The sequence below is a fragment of the Nelumbo nucifera genome, chromosome 4 (assembly GCF_055504915.1).
Source record: "Nelumbo nucifera cultivar China Antique chromosome 4, China Antique-T2T, whole genome shotgun sequence".
NCBI classification, from domain to species: Eukaryota; Viridiplantae; Streptophyta; class Magnoliopsida; order Proteales; family Nelumbonaceae; genus Nelumbo; species Nelumbo nucifera.
Window position 1 is genome coordinate 19480597 of NC_142652.1, and position 21389 is coordinate 19501985.

The 21389-nt window shown below is 38.0% G+C and overlaps 1 protein-coding gene and 1 pseudogene across 2 annotated transcripts; one reads left to right on the top strand and one right to left on the bottom strand.

Annotated features, from left to right (window-relative positions):
* Window positions 1–519: 519 nt before the first annotated feature.
* LOC104598005 (uncharacterized) lies at window positions 520–15995 on the bottom strand. Of its 2 annotated transcripts, none has more exons than XM_010259851.3 (9): window positions 15730–15995; window positions 15477–15565; window positions 12472–13845; window positions 9326–11146; window positions 3154–4275; window positions 2634–2738; window positions 2378–2467; window positions 1763–1873; window positions 520–1676 (listed from the first exon to the last, which is right to left on the bottom strand). In XM_010259851.3, the coding sequence occupies exons 2-9, from the start codon at window positions 15534–15536 to the stop codon at window positions 1140–1142; spliced, it is 5220 nt and encodes a 1739-aa protein (XP_010258153.1). In that variant the 5' UTR covers window positions 15537–15565; window positions 15730–15995; the 3' UTR covers window positions 520–1139. The 2 variants fall into 2 exon arrangements, with proteins under 2 accessions (XP_010258153.1, XP_088759728.1); XM_088903602.1 differs by having other exon boundaries at window positions 12472–13936; window positions 15730–15898.
* A 1928-nt stretch (window positions 15996–17923) lies between these two features.
* LOC104598004 (uncharacterized) lies at window positions 17924–19483 on the top strand (annotated as a pseudogene).
* Window positions 19484–21389: the final 1906 nt, after the last annotated feature.

Below are 21389 nucleotides of genomic sequence, written 5' to 3' on the forward strand. Positions count from 1 at the left end.
GTCCAAATTCAATGTCTTATATCCATTTGGACGGAGTCCAACCCAAAACCGGTCCATTGACACCCCTACCGTCAAGACCGGCTCACTTGCTTTTTCTGATGCTTATGGGCCGAGTGCAGTGGGTCGTATTGGGGGTAGTGCCCTTCTCGAACAGAGAATCATCTATTCCGTATTTTTGTCTTTGCCTCGAGCCTCCGGAGGACCTAGAGGTCAGGAGGTAGGTCCTTTGTGTTTCTGGTATCGCCTCGTTTCCGTAATTGTTTATTGACTTCTCTTGAACTAGAAAGCTATGATGCAGATGCTGAACATGTAGGACGATTTTGACAGATTCTACCATGTCACACTTTCTAATTTTTAAGAAATAATATGCATCACAAGGTGAACGGTGGACCAAAAAAAACACTAAATCGCATTTGAATGCTAGTACTACACACACCATTCAATGCGCTCGTTAATCATAATAGATGCTTTTACTTCTTGATTCATCCTAAAGAAAGCAAGAAAGGAAACCTCTAATCCTAGCATAAAATAATGCACTTGCGTTAGATTATCAATAATGAGTAAGAATACAAGATTTGAGCCTGTTTTGGTGAAAAACAAGTACAAGGCATAAAAACACGCCCAGTATTGTGTATTTTAATCATCTGGGAATAACATCACCAAAACAAAAGATAGAGGAAAAAGTGGATTAAAGTAACTCCCATGGACTTTAGCCTGTGGTTGATCAAATTTACCCTGTAATATACAGAACCCCATTTCTTTAGGGTTTCAAAGCTCCAATACTGACAACTTCAAAGAGTTCATTGCCAGCATTTTATTCTAAGTATGGCTCCCTGTCTATTTTTAAGTGTGGTAGCTGTACAATTGCTTCAACAAAAACTGGCTGGCACAGATCGCAAAAATCACTTCATCCACCACTGTCAAGAAAATACTCTCAGTTGTGCCAACTAAAGCTTCTGCTACTCGGTAGATTGAAAGCAATAAAGCCAATCTTGAGTAGTTTCTATAAGAAGAATGCAAACTTAGCATCTGAATGATCATCCGTCATGATGCCAACATCCCGAAGTACACTACAAAGCACAACTTTGTAACTTGAAATGATGTTAGATCAAAGAGCTTTGAATTAGCCAATTAATTCTTCACCACACACACTTTGGCAAATCTACTGAAAAGAATGCCTCTGCCTTGTCAATAAAGCTGCTAGGCAACCTACTGTGCAACATGAAAGTAGAAGCCGCCTCTGAAGCTGGCATGTTGTGCTTGAGGGCCCATTCTTCACAAGTTTTTATTGTTGCTTTTCCATCCCTTTGGTTTCTCACCTTGCTGATTCTAGTGCTACCCAAGGAGCCATTCCTTCCCAAAGGAACCCTAGTGCTTCTTGGATTGTAACGGCTAGATCTGAGAGAGAATTCACCTTGAAGCTTTTTAGAATCAGAACCCAACTGGTTAGTTTCACATGGATCTTCTGTGGTGGGATAGTCTGTTGGCGATGGATCAGACTGATTGGCAGACCCAGTTCTGCATGATCTAATTAAGGACAGCAACATTTCTGTACTGAGTTCTTGCTGAACTACACCTTTGTTCTGCTCACATCCATAGCAGGCAGCTACTAAGGTGCTGGCCAAGATGGGCATCAACTCAGGATCACTAAAGAACACAAATGGCAGATCACAGACCTGCTTTAGCTGAACAGGTTAGGTTCTTGCTCTATGAAGTCTTGAAGATATCAGAGAGGGAAAAATCCCTGAAAAGATGAACTCACCTTGTGAAGGATGGTTGGACTTTTGCCCCATCGAAGGACAGCTTGATTTTCAGGGTGGAACAAAGCAAAGTAGCCAAGGAGTAGTAGAGATTCAAGCAGAAGCAGACCCAACTGAGAAACGTTGCATGACATGTGTAAAAATTTCATATAAATGTTAGCACATGTACCCAAATGTAACAGCCATGAAGCACAAAGAGAGATAAAATGCAGTCCCATGTAACCACCAAGCACAGAAGAGAAATAGTTAGGTAATGCAAACAGGAACAAGTGTTCGGGTTACATAGTACAATTACCATGTGTACAGGTATTTATTTAGAACTACTTATAATATAGCAATTCCATCAGTGTGAACTTGTCTCATACTGCTGGTTCCAAGCCCGGATAAAATAAGAGGATTGTGTCAGGTTGGCAGACAGCATTAAAAAAATTTCCAAAACTCCTACGAACATGGATCATGATTGGTGCTGAACAGGACAGAATGGTGGAACAGGATTCATATAGCCACCTCCATATGGTTGGGACAAGGCTTAGATGATGATGATGATGACAAAGATGACTAGTATACTATAGCATATCCAGCAGAACATTTTGAAACAATAAAATACAAAAAGTCACCTGATCAGTTGCTGTTTTCCACTTGCTTGTACAATGAGAAAGGAGGAAACTCATTAAGTGGAAGAATTCCATTTTTAGGTCTGGTCTGGCCTGTCCACGATTCAAAGGAAAATGCATTATTTATTTAGAAACGTTACATGGAAGTAATCTATACATGACAAAAAAGTTACAAAAAAAAATCAAAATGAAGCAAATTCAATGAACCAGACCCCTACAATAACCTAACATGATAATTGATGACAGACACAGAACTTACTAGCATTCGCTGCATAAAAGTAATATCCAACAGAGCTAGATTGTTCAACACTTTTAATACTCCAGTAGCCACTTCTTCGAAATTTGATGGAAGAACATAAGATGCCTGAAATCCAACTCAAGTCATTGAAAACTGAATTACTTTTCCAAAATGGCAGACATTCTTATTTTCCAAAATAAAAACATAGATAGGACTATCAAGACAGTGATAATTGTTAAAATCAGGAATATCATTCAACACCCACAATTAGCATTAGTACTTCATTACAGTGTTAGAAGATAGAATTTACGGAGGCCATGTATAACAGCAGAATAATGATAATTATGATATCACTGAGTATAGGGACATAAAACTCAGTCTCAAATATTGAGTATTGAGAGAGAGACAGAGAGAGATGATACTGCAGAACAAATAATAGAAGGTATAACAGTAAACTTCCAAAGTTCCTTGTGATGCAATAAATGAAGTATTGAAAAATAGTAACATATCAGGACATGGTTGCAGCAGAAAACAATCTTACCTGCTCGGAGGACAATCTGCTGTTTGCCTGTAACAGAACTGCTGTCAAGAGTGAAGGAAGACTGACTAGGCCAGTCTCAGATATAACAGAGAGAAGAAGTGCTACAAGCTGCTTAGAGCCCTGAATGTCTTCATTCTTGTGTTCTGTACCATTATCCACCAAACTCTTCTCATCCTTAGGAGGTGAATTTGCTTGTCCTTCAATCAAACCTTTGCGGGATACAGCTGGAATATTTGTCACATGGACTTTGGAAGCAAAGTGAACATTATTCATCTCAACTGGAATATCAGTCATCTCTGTAGAAAAATCCCTTACACCAGATGATGACTCATCCTGTCTGCTTGTGCTGCATGATACATCCAATGGTCTGTCCTCGTGTACTTCCAAAAGATGTGTCTCTGCATGTGTGTTTACAAGAGATGGAATCAAACCAGAATCTCCATTGGCTATGCTTTCAGTGGAACCCATAGGATCTGCAGATGGTGCAGGCTTAGCTTCTAAAGATTCATCCACTGGTGTCATTTTGGATGGAAAAGAATCCCAATTGATAGAAGAAATTGTTCTTGTTCTGGATGTTAAAACAGCCAAAAGATTTAAACTTAAGAGAATAGATGAAGGAAATGGAGATCCTTCCACCTGGGGCCTATCATAGAGAGCAAAAAGATCACGAAGCCGGTGAATAATTTGATAAGCAACCACAAGCTCCACAAGACCATCTTGCATTTGGAGTTGTCGTTCATCAGAGGCAATATATCCAATAATTGCTGTGGCAGTCCACAAGAAGCCCTCCAGTACTTCAGAAATTGATTCAAAATTATCCGTTGACATTTTATTGGACAATGAATTAGCACTTCCAGTAACATTTAAAGCTGCTGCAATCTTGATATAATTCTCAAGAGCTGCAGACAGCATGGGGATAATCGGAGGCAATAGATTCTGTGCAAGAAAATAACTCCTGTTGGCAGGCAGAACCAGAACCACCCGCAGGAGTCTTAAGAGATATGTTGTCACCTGGCAAGCTTCAGGCCTTGATATGTGAGAAGCAGGCAGTGCAGAAGCAATGAAATCAAGCAAACCAGCTTGGCGTGATACATGAAGCTCAGAGTCCTTTCCGTCCAAAAACTGTTTTACAAAGAAAAGGGCAAGATACAGGAAGTTGTAACCCCACAAAGATATCCAAAACAAAGTACCAGAACAGTAAAGCAGACCTAGAATCTGCTGCATAATATAATCATGCTCCAAAGAGGTTATTTTTACCAACAAAACTATCACTTGAATTACACAACACATCTGATGAACTGCTAGTGGAGAATCCAAAATACAACTATACAGATGTATGAATTGCCCAAAAGACATCAACAAATCAAAGTAATAAAAAGTAAAATAGGCCTTAAAATGTATAGAGCATTTTTTTCTGGATGGGAACCATGAAAGCTATTACAGCAAAAAAAAAATGACAGAAAGAATGCAACATCACATAATCATCTTATTTTCTAGACTAGTAGATCTTAAGAGAATATCATGAAAAGGAATATGAGAGGTTTGAATTAGCAATGAGAAAGAAGGTCCACCTCATTGAAGAGCAACACTTAAACTCTTTGGTGGTTCCATCATAACATGAGGCTGAGATATGATTAAGAAATAATAAGAAATAAGAAATAAGAAATAACAATAACAGTGAAGATTAAGGCATTACTCCAGTCCATTACACCTGGCATCTTGTTTTGTCTTCTTCATTGTATTATAAAATCATGAGAGAGGGCAAGGGAGAAGATAGTAAAAAATGAAGGAACTCAGAAACAAGTCCCAGATTTCAGAAAAGAACCCAAAGAAAGAGGCTCCAGATAACAGCTACAACATTCAGCCCCTAGGATGGTGAAGAAACTCCAATACAAAGAGTTAACCTCATACTCCCTAGGCAAGATGCCAACTACTGTATTGATGGATGCAAGCAAATTTGAAGCAGTCTCACAGCTGGCTGACCTTACAACTACAAGAAGAAAGAGTCAAGAAATAGGGTTCAACCTGAATGTTATTGACCCTCATTGATAAAGTGGTTTTGTCTGCATGCATCTCTCCATCCAATAAATATTCCAAAGCTTATAGAGAATGACAGCATAAGGCTGAAGGAGAGCCTCACCCTTACCAAATCACCATCTTCCACATGATCTGAGTTGAAGGAATTCACCCTCTGGTATCTATTAAGATCTCTCCTATCCTAAAGACCAGGGTTGCCTAGTAAGCAACCATCAAAACTGAGTGCTAAAGGTGTAACAAGCAATAGCCAAAAGAAGCTGCTCTAGAATATCTCCATTCTGAACCATAAATCTGGAAGATGTTGATCCATCTGAAAATGATCTGTGATTTCATCAAGGAAAAAGAATATGACATCATCCCCCTTTTAAAGTCAAGATGTCCTTATATTATATTTATAATAGGTATTTTTTTTATCAATTTTCTGTAAGTTCTTCATCACTGCCTTTATTTTGAAACATCCAAAGCCTATAATGTTTCCTTTTTTTTTTGACGAGTCCAAAGATTATAATGGATGCATAAACTGGTGGCTAAGTACTCACTAGTTTTTGGATGTCATGAGTTAAAAAGAGACTGGGAGTTCTTAGGCCAGTTTGACCACCTATTTACAAAGGCCACCTGGGAAGAAACCTTGTCAATTACATGCCTGGAGACTGGAAACAAGGAACAAAAGGCCAGTCCTTACTTGTTAATATGATTTCTTTTGCCTATACAAAAGTCAACCAAATTCACCCAAACAAAATCAATAAACCAAGCAATTTTGCTTTTTAGTTGACCCAACAGGGGGAAGTCAATAGTGGGAGTTACCAAACACCAGAGAGTTGCCAATGCTATCAATAAGCATGTATCTGATGTTTACATTGATAAATTTGTCTATTTCACTTGCGGTTTAAAACAAAATTTTGATATCTTGGTTAAATGGTTAATAAAGGTGCATACTCTATTTCTTAAATTTAGCATTCATATTTGATTGACCTTCAATAATTTTCTATTTTAAGTCTTAATTTTCCATGTGATTTTCTTCATAACATTAAATTCATAAACCTATGTTGTAAATAAAAAAAAATACCAAAAGCATGGATGATTGAATATATCAAAAGCGGAGAGGTTCCTAACATATCAGTGTTTATCTGCGAATAATAGGCACATGTCGTTTAAGACTAGAAAAACTGTAAATGCTAAAATTCTATATGGGTGCCTGTTATGGGCCCGGGCGTAGGATCTCGTCACGGATTGGTCCACGGGGAAAAGCTCTTGTTTTCCCTTGTTCCTCCCCTTCCTAGCTGAACCTATCTTGGCGTCCTAGAGGGTGATTTGTCCAAGAGATCACCGAACTCTCCTTTTACTCTTTTTCTTGACTAGAAATTTGATATCCTCATTCAATAATGGGGTCTCCTTAAATAGGAGATTACAAGAGTCCTAATCAAAGGGAGTCTCCTTGTTGAATAGGGAGACTTCCAGTTCTATCTTGATAAGGATAAGATAAGCTAATCCTAATCTGATAAGCTACTAACAAGATAAGATAAGAGCAATAGAGTAAGATAAGAACAAGCAAGATGATCTAATCTAATCTAGATAAGGTTGTTGTTGCCGAACTGGGTAGGATGAGAATCATTGAATCACTGCTGCTGCTGGCGGTGGGTCAGGTGCCTGTTGCTGCCGGTGGCGACGGTACGTCTTCCTGAGGAATGCGTCCATAACATTACTCCCCTCCTGGACTACGAGCTTGTCCTCAAGCTCGAACTCTGGATATGTGGCATGGAACTCTGCCAATGGGAGTCATGTGGCTTCGGCCAATGGTAAATTACACCATTCTACCAAGACTTCAACAGCAGCACCAACAAAGAGCTTAGCTGACTGATGGGGAAGCTCAGTACTAGTATCATCAGGAAACAAGTTGCAATAAGATGTTGTTCTGAGGTCCTTCTTGAGAGCCATCAATCCCAACACATACAACATTCAACTTCAATAAGTATTCAAACCTCAGAGTAACCAGTTTTGCAGGCTTGGGATTTGAAACCTCATCATCATGTATATGAAGGATGATTTTAAGAGGATGAGATCGATAGATTCCTGATTGGTCAAGGTTCTCTTTTCCAGTAACCTTCTTTGGCCCTCCTCTTCCTCATCAGGCGCATCATCCTCCAACTTATTCATTTTTGTATTTGTAGAAACACCATTGTCCTTAATTGCTTGCTGGTGGGCAAAGGCTTGAGCATCCTTCATGCTTCCTATAATTTCCAATTCAATACTCTCCCCAAATGCCTCCTTCTGAGCCAACAATTGTGAGTAAATCACATAGAGTGGAGGTGGCAGTAATTCTGCTAAATTATGCTGCTTTAATTTCTTTGTATGCAGAACCCCTAGTTGGTGTTGGACAGGCAAGGATGCTTTCTTCAGAGATTTCGGGAGACTTGAAAGGAACCTCTTTCGGTGTGCAATGGTCTCCATGAGGCTTTTCTTGTGTTGCTCTAGTTTCTCATGAAGTTTGCAGAGTTCTTTTCGCCGGAAAAACTCAAAATTAAGCCGCTTTAGCATCAGGTCATGTGCACTGTCTTTTGATAGTACAAATCCTTTAATATCTTGAGGGGCTGAACTGAAAAACTCTTCCTCAGGCACAAGTTCAATATCTGGATACTTTGACTTGAAATCTTTGCGCACCTTTATGGCTTTCACAAAATGAATTTTCTCATACATCAATTTGTGAAGCTGCAATGTAGTGAAATCTACTGGTGCCTTAGCACGTTCTGTTTCTGCTTTAACATGATCATCTTCTAGCAATATAGAACTTTTTACCTTATCCCGGTCATCTGTTCATTGATTCCGAAAAAACTGCTCGCAACGATACAGCCAGCCTAAGGGGTCTTCGTTGCCGTTGTACGACGGGAATTCCAGCCTACTGTACTTGGGGATGACTGCGGCTACCGGGGCGACAACCTACTGTTCGCCGAACGATTCCGTCAAGTCTGGTCGGCGGCTGTTTTTGCTTACAGCCCCTTCTGGATTCCTCTCCTTGTTAGAGAAATACGATTCCAGCAAGCGTCGCAGCTCCCGGACATCGTCTTTGACCTCACGAACCTCCACGCTGGTTTCCACGAGCCTATGCTCCAGTTTGTGGACCCTGGATGATAGCTGCTCCAGATCTCCCATGACGGTTGGCTCTGATACCAGTTGTTATGGGCCTGGGCATAGGATCTCGTCACGGGGTTGGTCCACGGGGAAAAGCTCCTGTTTTCCCTTGTTCCTCCCCTTCCTAGCTGAACCTATCTTGGTGTCCTAGAGGGTGATTTGTCCAAGAGATCACCGAACTCTCCTTTTACTCTTTTTCTTGACTGGAAATTTGATATCCTCATTCAATAATGGGGTCTCCTTAAATAGGAGATTACAAGAGTCCTAATCAAAGGGAGTCTCCTTGCTAAATAGGGAGACTTCCAGTTCTATCTTGATAAGGATAAGATAAGCTAATCCTAATATGATAAGCTACTAACAAGATAAGATAAGAGCAATAGAATAAGATAAGAACAATAAGATAAGAACAAGCAAGATGATCTAATCTAATCTAGATAAGGCTGATGTTGCCGAACTGGGTAGGATGAGAATCATTGAATCACTGCTGCTGCTGGCGGTGGGTCAGGTGCCTGTTGCTGCCGGTGGCGACGGTACGTCTTCCCGAGGAATGCGTCCATAACAGTGCCTCAGAGTCCAAAGGTTTAAAATAAATTGGACAAAGGCAAATTCGGACATATGGAATGCTACACAGATATAAGTGTAACGAATGAAGCATAAACAAGGAATTGATAAAGACAAGAATGTGTGTGATATCTCCTATTTTAGAATAATTGAGATAAGCACATAGTAATCTCAAAAGATAGAGCAAAATTACTGCATTATATTCTGTCACACTAAATGAAGCCCTCTTCCAACTATTTGGGGTCACTACGCCATGTTTTATGAAATAAAATTCCCTTTGCAGGTCTCCCAGAGAGGAAAAAACAATCAGCTGTTTCCTAAGCATGCTTAATCTTGATTAACATAACAACAAAACAGCTACTGCACGCACAAAGCAGTTCTGCATAACATGACAGGCTACAGGAAAGCGCATTAGAAAAAAAAAGCAAAGAAAAGAAAAGAAAAGTACCTTGATCATATCTCCAACTATTAATCCTATGCTTGCAGCTCCTTTTCTGGCTTGTCTAAGTCTTTGAAGTTCCTGAAGCCATCTTCCAAGTTTTGCCCTTGCAGTTCCCACAAGGGCTCTATTTCCAATACCTGTGCACTCAGAACCAGCTGGAGGTTCTATAAATTCATATTTCAGAGCCATAAGTCTTTGCCGAATCTTTTTAATTCTTCGCTTCAGTGGATGCTGTAGTGCAGCATTGTCACTCTGCAGAGCAGAAACTCCTAAACTAGAAGTGTTGTTTGCTTGATGATCTTCACTGTTGCTGTTTGACATAGACCTACCCTGGCCCTCTTTGTTTGAAGAACGGCGCAGTAAAGGAGAAGATTGGTCTCTGAAATCCATTGAAGCTCTTTCCCGTATTTGCTCTAGGTAGAATTTTCGACGTTGTTCACTTTCACTAAGTCTCTCAGCTAACTTTTGGGCTAATAGTTCAGCTTCCTCTTGTTGAGCTTTGGCTCTAACTTCCTTTCTACGTAGTTGTTCTACAGCCTTTGCCTCACGTGCTGCACTTGAAGCTTTGCGTTCTTCTTCTCTTCTTACTTGAGCTTCTTCCTTCTTTCTCTGTGTCTCAGCAAGACGCTGCAGTTTTTCAGCTTCAAGGAGTTTCCGACGTTCTAACACAGCTTCTTCTCTTGCCATATCCTCTTTCTGCTTAATCTTCATCACTTGTAGCTTTTCTGCTCTCCTCAGTTCTGAATCATGAAGTTTCTGGCGAAGCATAAGCTTTTTATTCTCTTCATTCAAGGAAGTAATGAATCGCACCTCATTAACCTTGCTGCTTTCATCACCAGCTCTTCGCACAACTTGAGCCAGATAAGCTTCATGTCGGGATTCACTACGTTGCTGTCGAGCATACATTCCCTCTCTCAATTTCATGTTTCGAACAGCCTGCCATTCATTAACACGGTTCAACTTCTCTGATGTACGCTGTAGCCTTTGCACCCTTTCATTCTCCAACTCACTTCTAATCTTCATTGCTCGTGCATGCTTTTCTTCTGCTTCCTTTTTTAGATCCAAAGCAGTCTTCTTTTTCTTTTCTGGAGACATTAGTTTGTCATGTAAAATGCGGGCACGGTCCATACTTTTCCTGCTCATGCCTGGTGAATGTGAAACACGAGAAGAGCTGCGCAATGGAGTTGCAAGTATGTCCTCCCAATTTCTCTTCTCCTTCCAAGCATCCATGCATTTCCATGATGCTACATTTCTTTTATCCTTTTCTTTCTCAGAGAGCAGAGCTTGCTTTTTCAGGGAGTCCATGGACTTGGGATTCTTCTCAACCTTACTTTCAGTCAACAATTTATCCTTCTTAGGCACCAACTTCTCCATTTCAGAAACTGGTGCAGTGTGTTCTTTCCTGCTCTTTCCAGCAACAGAAGAAACAGGGGTCTCCTTCAAAGTCACTTGAGATGAATTAGGATCAGAGACAGATAAATTCTGCAGAAGGGTATGGCTATTTTGTTCTAAATACTCTTTGTTCAACCTGCCTGTTTCTATATTCTGCTTCTCTCCACACAAGTTTCCGTGGCTGAAATCTGGAACGCCAATTTGCTTCCTTGATTTCATTACTGATTCTTTAGAACTTGGTATGACATCATTTCTCCCAGATGTCTTATTTGGATGATCACTAGAAACATGGCAGGCATTTAGACATCCAGGACCTGGTGTTTTTGTATCATGTACAGAAGCCATTCTTGCTCTTTCTTGTTGAATTTTCTTGAATGCCTCAAGAGATGAAGATAGTATTTCTGCTCTGTGAGGCGAAGTAGTCATTCTCCGAACCTGCACTCAGGATGGATTAACAAACATTTTACACTAATTATTGGTCCTTCAAGCAAGAAAGATAAACAGTTGAAGCTTGTTTAAAATATTGCAATAAAATTTAGTATGTCAATTATTTTAATCAGAGTTAGCTTAAAATCTCAGAGTGAACCTTGTTTGGCTTTTGATAGAAAATAAAAATTCATTATAAAGGAAAAAATAAGATAAAGATACAATCTGAGGTGATAAGGTGTCACCAAGACAGAAAAAAAATAGAGAAATCTAAAACCAATTTCCCATCAATACACATCAAGACATAAATAGCCATAAAAATAAAAAAGATAAACAAAACTCTTCCTCAACCACTATCCCTCCAACAGAGAAAACATAAATCACCCTAAAAGACTAAAAAGCCTTGAACATTTCTCACATGACTGCTTGCACCAAAGAACCTTTAATATATATAATATCTCAGGGTACACTAAAGCAGAAAAGCACTAAACATGTATCAGATTACAATTATAAAATAATTTGAGATTTGAGATTCCAAAATGCAAATTAAAAAAGCTAACACTCAAATATAGATTCAGAAAATATCTTAAAATCTAACACAAATATAAAATAATTCCATCTATAGAGAGCACTTTTTCCAGGAAAATATCTTTTTTCTTTTACCTTGTCCAAACTATCTAGCCCTATAATTTGCAGCTGCTATGACTGCCATTCTTGGGAACTAGAATGATATTGTACAATTTGGCCCTTACAGCTACACTGTACACTATGGTATTTTGACCACAAAGTATGCCATGGTATTTATTTTCATTTCTAGTCAGAAGATTTTTCTTAACTTGCAATGAATAGATGAATTTTGAAATATGAAACACAAAAATCAACTGTTAAATAGTTGAATTCATTTTCTCACACTAATCACTCCTAAAACAAGTTAGGGGAAAATGATCCTGTTTAACAAGAAGTTCATTTTTTTTCTTTTCTTTTCTTTTTTTTGATGTTAGTATGAGACTATCAAAGACTTGCATGTAATTAATAGGAAAGGGGGAAAAGCTGAATTCTCTTTCTAATTCTTGATATATATTCTATATTCCTCTTTCTTTAACAGAAGATTTCCCAGTGTATGGCATCTAATGAAGACAGGAAGAATTTCAACCTCAAAGTACTTTCCTTGCTGACAAGTTTCAAGAATGAAATTTTGACTAAAAATTCACTGCAGCATATCCACATGCTTATGCACGAGTCTATCGGTATGAAATGAAACCACCATAACAGTCTGAACAATGCAAGCTTTTGATTGTATGCCAGTAAGGACAAGGAGAAGTAAGCATGCAGACCTCCCAAGAGAGAGCGTGTGGACGGCGGTGCTCAGACTTAACATTTACTGGCCTCCCATCAATTGATAGCCGAGGGGAAGACCCCTTCTCAAATCCTTCCACTCTAGATTTCAGCTCTTTAAAATCTGATGTAGCTTCTTCAAGAACAAGAATAGCTTCTTTCATCTGTTCCAAATCGCATTCCAATTCACAGAGAAGATAAAGTTCATCCACAGCTCTATTAAGATTCTCAAAGAGAAAGCACCAAAGCCGCTGCCTAAACCTTTCTCTGCTTTCACCCAATTCACCTTCCCCAAGGGCAGTCATTATCTGGGCCTGTGACAGATCAACATCTATTGCACCATCCTGCTTGGAACTGCAGCCTTCAACAGCTTCTCTGACCAAAGCATCATCTGAAGTTTCAGGAACATTTTTTTCTTCTGAAAGTAAGACTGGATCTTGGGTACCCACAATAATGCATGGAAGCCCATTTGCCACTGGCACTGCAGAAACATTTAAAGCATCATCATTAGATTTGCTTTCAGCTCCTTTGGGTGTCATCACCATCCCAACCTCTTGATTTGCTGAAGAAAGAGAGTTTTGACTATACAGATCATTTGAATCCAAACCATCTATGGCAGCACCCCTAGTGGGCATGACATGTTTGTGATTGATTTCCTCTATATTTTCAACACCATCATTTGGACCAAGTATTTTCTCATCTGCTTTTGGTGATCCCACATTTTTTGAAGATGTCTCATTCAGCTCTTTATAGTGCTCCAAAGGTTTATCCCTTTGAATCATTGTACTCGTTTGACAAGGAACATGCTCCGCATCGATGGATGTTACCACCTCTACATCCACTGGGGGAGCAGCAGTACAAGAAGGAACAGATGACATTGAATCATTAGCATTTACTGACTTTCTGCACACTGCCAAATTATCAACCCCAATATCACCAAACTTGATTTCAGTTCTATCTGTAATATCATGATGCAGCACCAGAGCATCATCCTCTAGATCACCCCACTTAATTTTGGGAATCATATCCAGCTTTTCCTTTTGGATAACTTCTTGATTATTTGAATTTGTAGTGCTTATGGATCTAAAATAAGATGGTTTGGGAAGTTCAGAATCTTGATTTGCGGTACATTTAACAAGGTCATGTGCAGTCTTCTCTGCTTCTTTGGATGCAGAAAAAGAATATTCACCGCCCACTTGGACATGAAGTGAAGCATCTCCCCCGCCTTTAGAAGACTCAGATTTCTGCCTGGCTTGGGAATTTCCAGTTCTATCATTCAATGAAGGCTGACTGTGCAGAGAAGTCGAAGGGGTTTTGCTAGAGAACCCCCCTACCAAATTTTGTATTGAAAACTTTGAGCTAGTTTTGTGCTTCTGGATAACAAATACACAGGAAAAAATAAAGTGTTAAAACAAGCCACCCTACCAAATTTTGTATTGAGAACTTTGAGCTAGTTTTGTGCTTCTGGATAACAAATACAGAGGAAAAAATAAAGTGTTAAAACAAGCCACTTGTACACGGATAATGATTAAAACAAGCCACTTGTACATGGATAATAACGTAAGAAAAGGAAAAATAAAGGGAATGATGAAAATTGAAGGTTGAATTATGCAATTCTTGGTTCCTCTAAGGGGGAACCCTTCTCTCTTCAAAAAGGAGATAGTAAGGAATTAAATGAGGATAGCCTTAAGGGTACTACAACAAAGTGTTTTGGTGACAGCAGTAAATACAGACATTCTTAAACTATCTTCTACACCAGAGAGCTTATAAGGTAATGAGTAGGACCCTATGTCAAGCTCTAGTAAAACAAAACCAATTTCATTCATCAATGAAAATCGTATTCGTAACTAAATCTTCTCCGACAAAATACAATTTCTGATAGTAGCATCTGAGAAAGATAGGAAATGTTCAAACTGTTTAATATAAATAGACCGTAATAAATAAAAGGAATAAGAATAAGAAAAATATAATTGGTAGAAAATATTACAAAAATTGATCGTGTTTAAATTGAAAAGGGATAACCAAACTGTAAAAGGTAGATGACAGTGAAGAACCAGAACATAGACCCAAAGTTGTCTTTATAATTTTAGAAGCCTAAACTCAAAGGAGGTTACTTTTCACAGTTGGCAACTTAGGCTCAAAATGTGAAGTCACTTTTCACACTTTACACCTCAAAGCTGATCACTTATGCAAAAGTAGTCACTTTTCACACTTTCCTTACTTTATTCTTAAAAATAATAATAAAATAACAAAAACTAGATTCATATCCAAGTGTTCCAAAGTCTGTAACTAAGAATTTCAAAGGGATCATAAATCTAAATCTTAGATAAGGGTATTTAGTTTCATTCTATAGCCAATAGGCTCAAATTAAGAATTGATGAACTCCTTAACATTATCTGGTTCAAGACACCATCCAAACTATGTTTGGTTTCTTTGGGTCAAGATGCTCATTGGTCCTCTATAAACGGAAAAGAGAATTCATTTTTGTTAAATTGAAGCAAGTTGACAAGATAAGGGTAACTAGATGAGGTTTATTACAGTATAACAGGACTTCACCACAAACTCCGCGCACATTCACCAAGTTATAATGCTAAAGTAAATTGACAGGAATTCCTGAAAATAATCATATGGCTAAAAGTTTCTTTAGTTACCCAGTAAATGTACCCCATTTACTTGTCTCGATTTCAATGAATTATCATTACATGGCTCATGGTAATCAGGGTGCAATTTCCATTCTCTTCTTTCTTTTATTGTACTCCGGATTTTAGTTCCTCAATAGTCTTTCTACCAACCCTCGTTTCATTTCCTGTTCTTTCTTTTCTTTTTATTTTTCTTTTTCTTTTCTAGCAGGAAATAGCAAACAAGCTCCTAACGTTCAATTATTTTAGTACACAACTACACATTGGTAGAATTTCTTGTAACAGCAGTGGGGAAAACGATGCAACGGAGAACATAAATAGCAAAATATTGAGGGAAAAGAGAGAGAGAGAGAGAGAGACGAAACCTTTTTGACTTGAAACCATCCCGAGCCTTGATCGTCTCCGGCTTCCCCGTTGTTCTCCATCACAAAGCGACCATAAACCAAATACTCCTCTGAAAAAGAAAACAAATTTAAAAAGAAAACAAACGAAGAGTACCTTTTAATTTTCAATAAACCCGATTTTGAGAAGGTTAGTATTCGAAATGGTTCCATTAATGAATTCCGCCTAAAGCAGCTAATGTTTTCTGATTGATTAAAGAAATGAAGAAAATCAAACCTGGTGTACATGGAAGAGCATTAGATTGTTCGTTCACCACGCCACTGAATTATACCGAAACGTGTTCAAACTTCACCTACAAACAACGACGACTCTGATATGAAACCCAACCTCAAAGGTGAAAAACACCATGGACATGGATTCTCCATTGAGCTCTCAAAGTTTTCTTGAACTTTGGGCGTGACTAAGGAGGTTTTATACGACTCGCCAGAGCTTTTCCCAGCATTTCCTTAATTAACGCGGGGACAGCTCTGAAAAAGGAGTACAGAAAAGAGAAGAGGGGAGCGGTGAACTATGAAGAGGAGGGGTAGTAATGGAAAATGAGTCAAAAGCACGAGAGAGCATACTAGAGTAGAATCTTGCATCGTCGGATCTTTGATGCCCTTGACATTTCTAAATTCTGCGGCGTTAAAAAAACGTGATGGTGAGGTTGTTGTGCATCTTCGCGCACTTTATCGTTTCTTTCCAACTCGTTTTCCATTCTGCTTTTCTGGGGGAGGGGTGTTTGGATGCAAAGATATGCCATCCGCGTGGGAATTTTGTGAGAAAATGTTGGCAAATACCTCGACTGCACAGGCAACGTGCTACAGACGCAGCTAGACTCGCGACAAGACATGTTGAAACATAAGATCTTTCTGGGCCCACTGCACCTGTAGAGCGTTGCCCAATCAAAGCAACGCCAATAAGGCAATAACCCATCCCGTTAAGTTCTGGATCTAGCTGGGTCCCACAGAAAGAAAAAATATATATATCCTAAATAAAATAAGGTGGGGCCCTTGAAAACCATGTCCTGTCCGCTCGCATTTGTCTGTGGTAGGTTGGCCAAGCCGAGCAGGGGTGAGCTCGGTTCTGCTACCTACAATACCACACTGCCAACAACATATCCACAATACAAGACAGCCGTACATCGGGAACATCATTTGATGGATAGATGTCTGCAATGCCTTGTATAAATATTGTGGGCAGCAGATTCGGCATCGCAGAAGGTGCCGGTTCAGCCAAAGAGATGATATGATAGGGATGTCCTAACATCCCATCTGTAGTGAGGTGTGCACAAAGCTCGAAAGTAGCGAAAATCAGAAATGAGCAATCAACACGATTGCAATCTTTTGCATCTATTGATTTTTGCATGCTCTGAGCCTCTGATTGTATAGAGAGAGGAATTCTGATTTGCTTCGAAGGCACCTCACACGTTGCAGCCATGCATTGCGAATATATATCCCCATGACCTATGAGTAATTAGTGAGGTTGGTGTGAGGCACATTTAATAGAGGATTTGATGGAAGCAAAGAGTAAAAAGTGCACAAATACATTGAGAGTCGATGGCGAGGAGATATTCGTAACGTATGGCTCATAGTTTTGAAAACTGGAACTGACTGAACGGTTTGACCGGTTGACATGAGAATTGGTCAGGTAATCGGTTCAGTTTCACTCTAAAATCGCTTTTTTGGCCAAATAATATTAATTTGGTTATTTATTGATCCGAGTGGTTGAACCATCAATTTATTGGTCCGAACAACAGTTTTTAACTGTTTTTAAAACGTAGGAATTAATCTCCATAACGGTTTTATGTCCAGTCCAGTTTTTAAAACCTTAGTATGGCTAGGTATAATGCTACTTGTACATTTTTGTTCTCTTAGCATATTGAGACTAGTATGTTCAAAGCAGTATGTAAAGTGTAAACGTTAACACAGTTAGGGGTGCAAAATGGATTGGATCATAATCCGATCCAAAGTCTGATACTATATTGTTATATTCAAGTATCCCCATTTTGAATCTTCGGATCAGATTGGGTAATAGGATCCGATCATAAATCGGATCAAATTCTGCTTACCCTTTATCCGATTCGAGAGGAATCGATATATATAACACATATATATATAGATGTTATCTATTTATTTATAAATATATTATTTATATTGCATTTTTGTCAATTTGTTATATTACTTAATTCTTTTATAAAAACTTGTATATATATGATAAAAATAATTGAAAAGATACTTGTATTTTTTTGTTTCTATTTATTTAAATTGTTATATTTTATTTTTTTAATATAATTATTTTAAATAATTAAATCAGATCCAAATATCCGACTTCCTCATTAGATTCAAATTCGAGTTCGGATCTCCCACCCACACCATAAATTTTGGATACATGTCCACTAACATATACCTCTTCTTCACATATACTGAATTGCATGTGAAGTCAAAGGGATGTAATGGGACGAAAATGCAAAAACCTCTCCCAAAGTTTCTGACAATAAAAAAAATCTGCTCTTTAGTTTCATTTTGATGTATCAAATTTTTCAAATACCCATTCTGCCCTTGTGTAAATCATTTTATGTACAATTTTACTAAACTTCCTTTGATCTCAATCTCCCATCCCTAAACTCCACCGACTCAGCTTAAACGTTATGTCAGTGATATCTCTCTGGTTGTTTCAGCTTGCTAAGAGAATATCCAGGGTTGGAGAAGGAAGGAAAAAGCAATGGCTGATCCCGAATTGGAAGCTAATAGACGGAGAAGAATGCAGGAGTTAATGACACAACACGGCATTGTAAATTAGCAGAACTCGAAGCAGCGAAGAAGAAGCCAAAAAAGAAGCAGATGAAAGGAGGCAAGATGCTTAGTCAAATCTTGTCATCTATAACATGAGAAAGGCTTGCTCGGATTGCTTTGGTTAAGCCTGAGAAGGCACATGGAGTTGAGGATGCTCTACTGAGAGCTGCTCAAATGGGTCAGATAGTTGAGAAGGTGTCTGAAGAAAGGCTTATATCATTATTGGAATCGATTAACAATCGAACAGTAAAGCAAACCAAAGTGATGATTCAGAGGCGTTGGAGTGTTCTAGACTCTGGAGGACGATGATTAAGATGCATTTGGTGTTCGATGATAGAAAATGAGAAAGCTCTTACAATGGTTGTATAATTTTGGGTCATTTGACCAGCATTATTGAGCGGATCTCACATTTCAATATACCTTTTGCTACTGTCTGTTAGAAATTGAGTATCTTCTGTTCTACCATTTGTGTGAATGAAAACGTATGAAAATGTAAAAGCTCTGTCTTTGATTTGTATTGCACCGACGATGACATATTCCGACCTACTGGTACACATTCGCAGTCATCCCTTGTTTGGTAAATAGTCTCTATTATATCTTGCATACCAAAATAATAGTAAACCACAAATTTCATTAAAAGAAAAATAGAGACAACAACAAAAAAAAGGAACAGAAAAACCAACAATTGAAACCATAATGACCAAAAACTAGGAAACTAGCAGATCCAGACGTATGCTCCATGTTATGTGGTACATAGAGCATCGTCATCTTGAACATCTCTGCATTCATCTTGCAATATTTCGCTTGAAAATGATATGCTCCTCTGTGATTTTGAGAAACAAAAAGTGGCAAAAATTTTAAAAGAAGAAAAGAAACTAGATGTGGCGTATATGAGCCCTCTGTTTTGCGCACATTAGAAGCTTTGAAACTTAATAGTTCCACAAGATTGCGTGCATTGTCGTTCTCTCCGGCAAAAAGAGCCACCACCCTTTCGTCGGAAACCAACTCTGCCACAAATTTTGCCCTCAGACGTGAATCATCACCGTTGCTACTGGTTATCCAACGGATTACCCTCACTGCAGCCACGGTGCTGACATGTAGCTCCCCAAATATGCTAGAAACACTCCTTTAGTAGTCTTTGAATCTGTTACACCAGCCGCCTGAAAATAGGCTTCAATTGCCGAAACCCAATGCCCTCCGGGATTCCCTTATTTAATGCCAAGCTGCTCAGTTCCTTTTTGGCTTCTTTAATGACAATTGTTAGGGGTAATTTCGTAACTTTGTATATTTTCTATCACGGAAGGGAGGATTTTGTTGGATTTTTTAAAAGTTCAGGAGAGATATTTGTTAAAATCAAACTAAATGGAAGGTTTTTCTTATTGTCAGAAATTTCAAGGGAGGTTTTTATATTTTACCCAAAAAATGTAAGGTTTTATATTTTACACATCTGTATCTGTAAGCCTTATGATTTATACACTATACAAAGTAAATACTTGCCTTGCATAACATAAGTTAAGTCCAAAAACCATTTATCATATATGGTTAATATTTTCTTGTAAATGTGCTTTTGCATTATTATATTGACAACTTGAAACTTTACTTTTTTTTGATAACATAACCATAATAAAAATATATCAGTAAATAGTAAATTGTTTATATATTGATAAAATAAATACCTTTTAATTAAATTATCTTATATATGATATGAAAATTACCTTTTTAGACATAAAATATAGCACATGTTACAAGAAAACCATGAGACATTTATATGTTATTAGTTACACAATTGGTTTGAATCTTAATCGGTTTAGGCCATGTTTGCGAGTGCAAGGCTCAATTTGGAAAGGGTGCAAATACAAATTTGTAGAGTGAAAAACCTCGTATTTTGTATGTATTTGCATTTTACATATTTGTATTTGTACTCCTTCCAAACTAAACCTAAGTTAAAAATAAGTGCTTATTCAAATAAGCGCTTACTTGCATTTGGAAACCCAACTTTTTCAAGTGCTTATTGGGGCATTTGGTAGTCTTTTTCTCTAATAAGCACTTAAATAAGCATTTGTGAGTATTTTGTTTTTCATTTTCTTTCAACTTTTCAAAATATACCATTTGAAAGCATTTTTATTAAATACTTTTATAAAAATACTTTTATGAAAGCACTTTTATAAAAATACTTTCATAAAAGTGCTTTCATAAAAGTGTTTTTATAAAAGTATTTTCGTAAAAGTACTTTTTGTAAAAGTGCTTTAATAAAAATACTTTTATAAAATTTAACTAGGGATAGTTTTATAAGTGGTATTTTAAAATTCAGCTAGGGATAATTTTGGAAGAAAAAAATTGAATAAATGCTTATTGTATAAGCACTCAAAAAAGCTGGAAATTTGGGCTTAAAAAGTAAGCCCTTATTTTAAAAATAAGCACTTCTTTCCTAAATACCAATAAGTGTTTAATGGCCCTAATAAGCACTTATTTTGAATGAACACTTATTTTTTAAGCACTCCCAAACATATCCTTTAGCATTGTTAATGGAAATCAAATTCTGATACTCTAGTTGAAATTTCTCTGGAAAATCTGAAAAGATAGAAATACGCTCTGATCTGGTGAAGTAGGTTATTTAGTAGCTGTAGGTAGCTTCCCTTGCTGATTAGTTGTTGTCCGTAGTTGCTTTGTTCTGCTGTTTGGTTATTTCTCTTGCTTTAATGAATGGCTTCATTACTAGTAATCAAATATGGAAAGGGATGGCAATTGCTCCATTTTCCTAATTTTCATGGGTATCTGCCTGAGATGATTTTTCTCCTGCATAGACTGAAATGGAAAATTTTTCATCATTGTTAGCAGGGACAGGACGGGGCGGGAACGAGGATGGGGATAGGGATTTTCATAGGGACGGGGATGGGGAGAGGATTCCATCCCCGCCCCACCCCGTTGCCATTCCTAAATATGGATTCACCCCATCTGACTATAACCCAATTTGATTCCATTTTAATATATATATATATACTTAAATTTTATTTATATTCTGTTAATAGAGTTGGTTTGAGCATTGTGTGTTCACTCAATCATTATAGGTATAAAAGCTATTCTTAGATCGTTTTATTAATA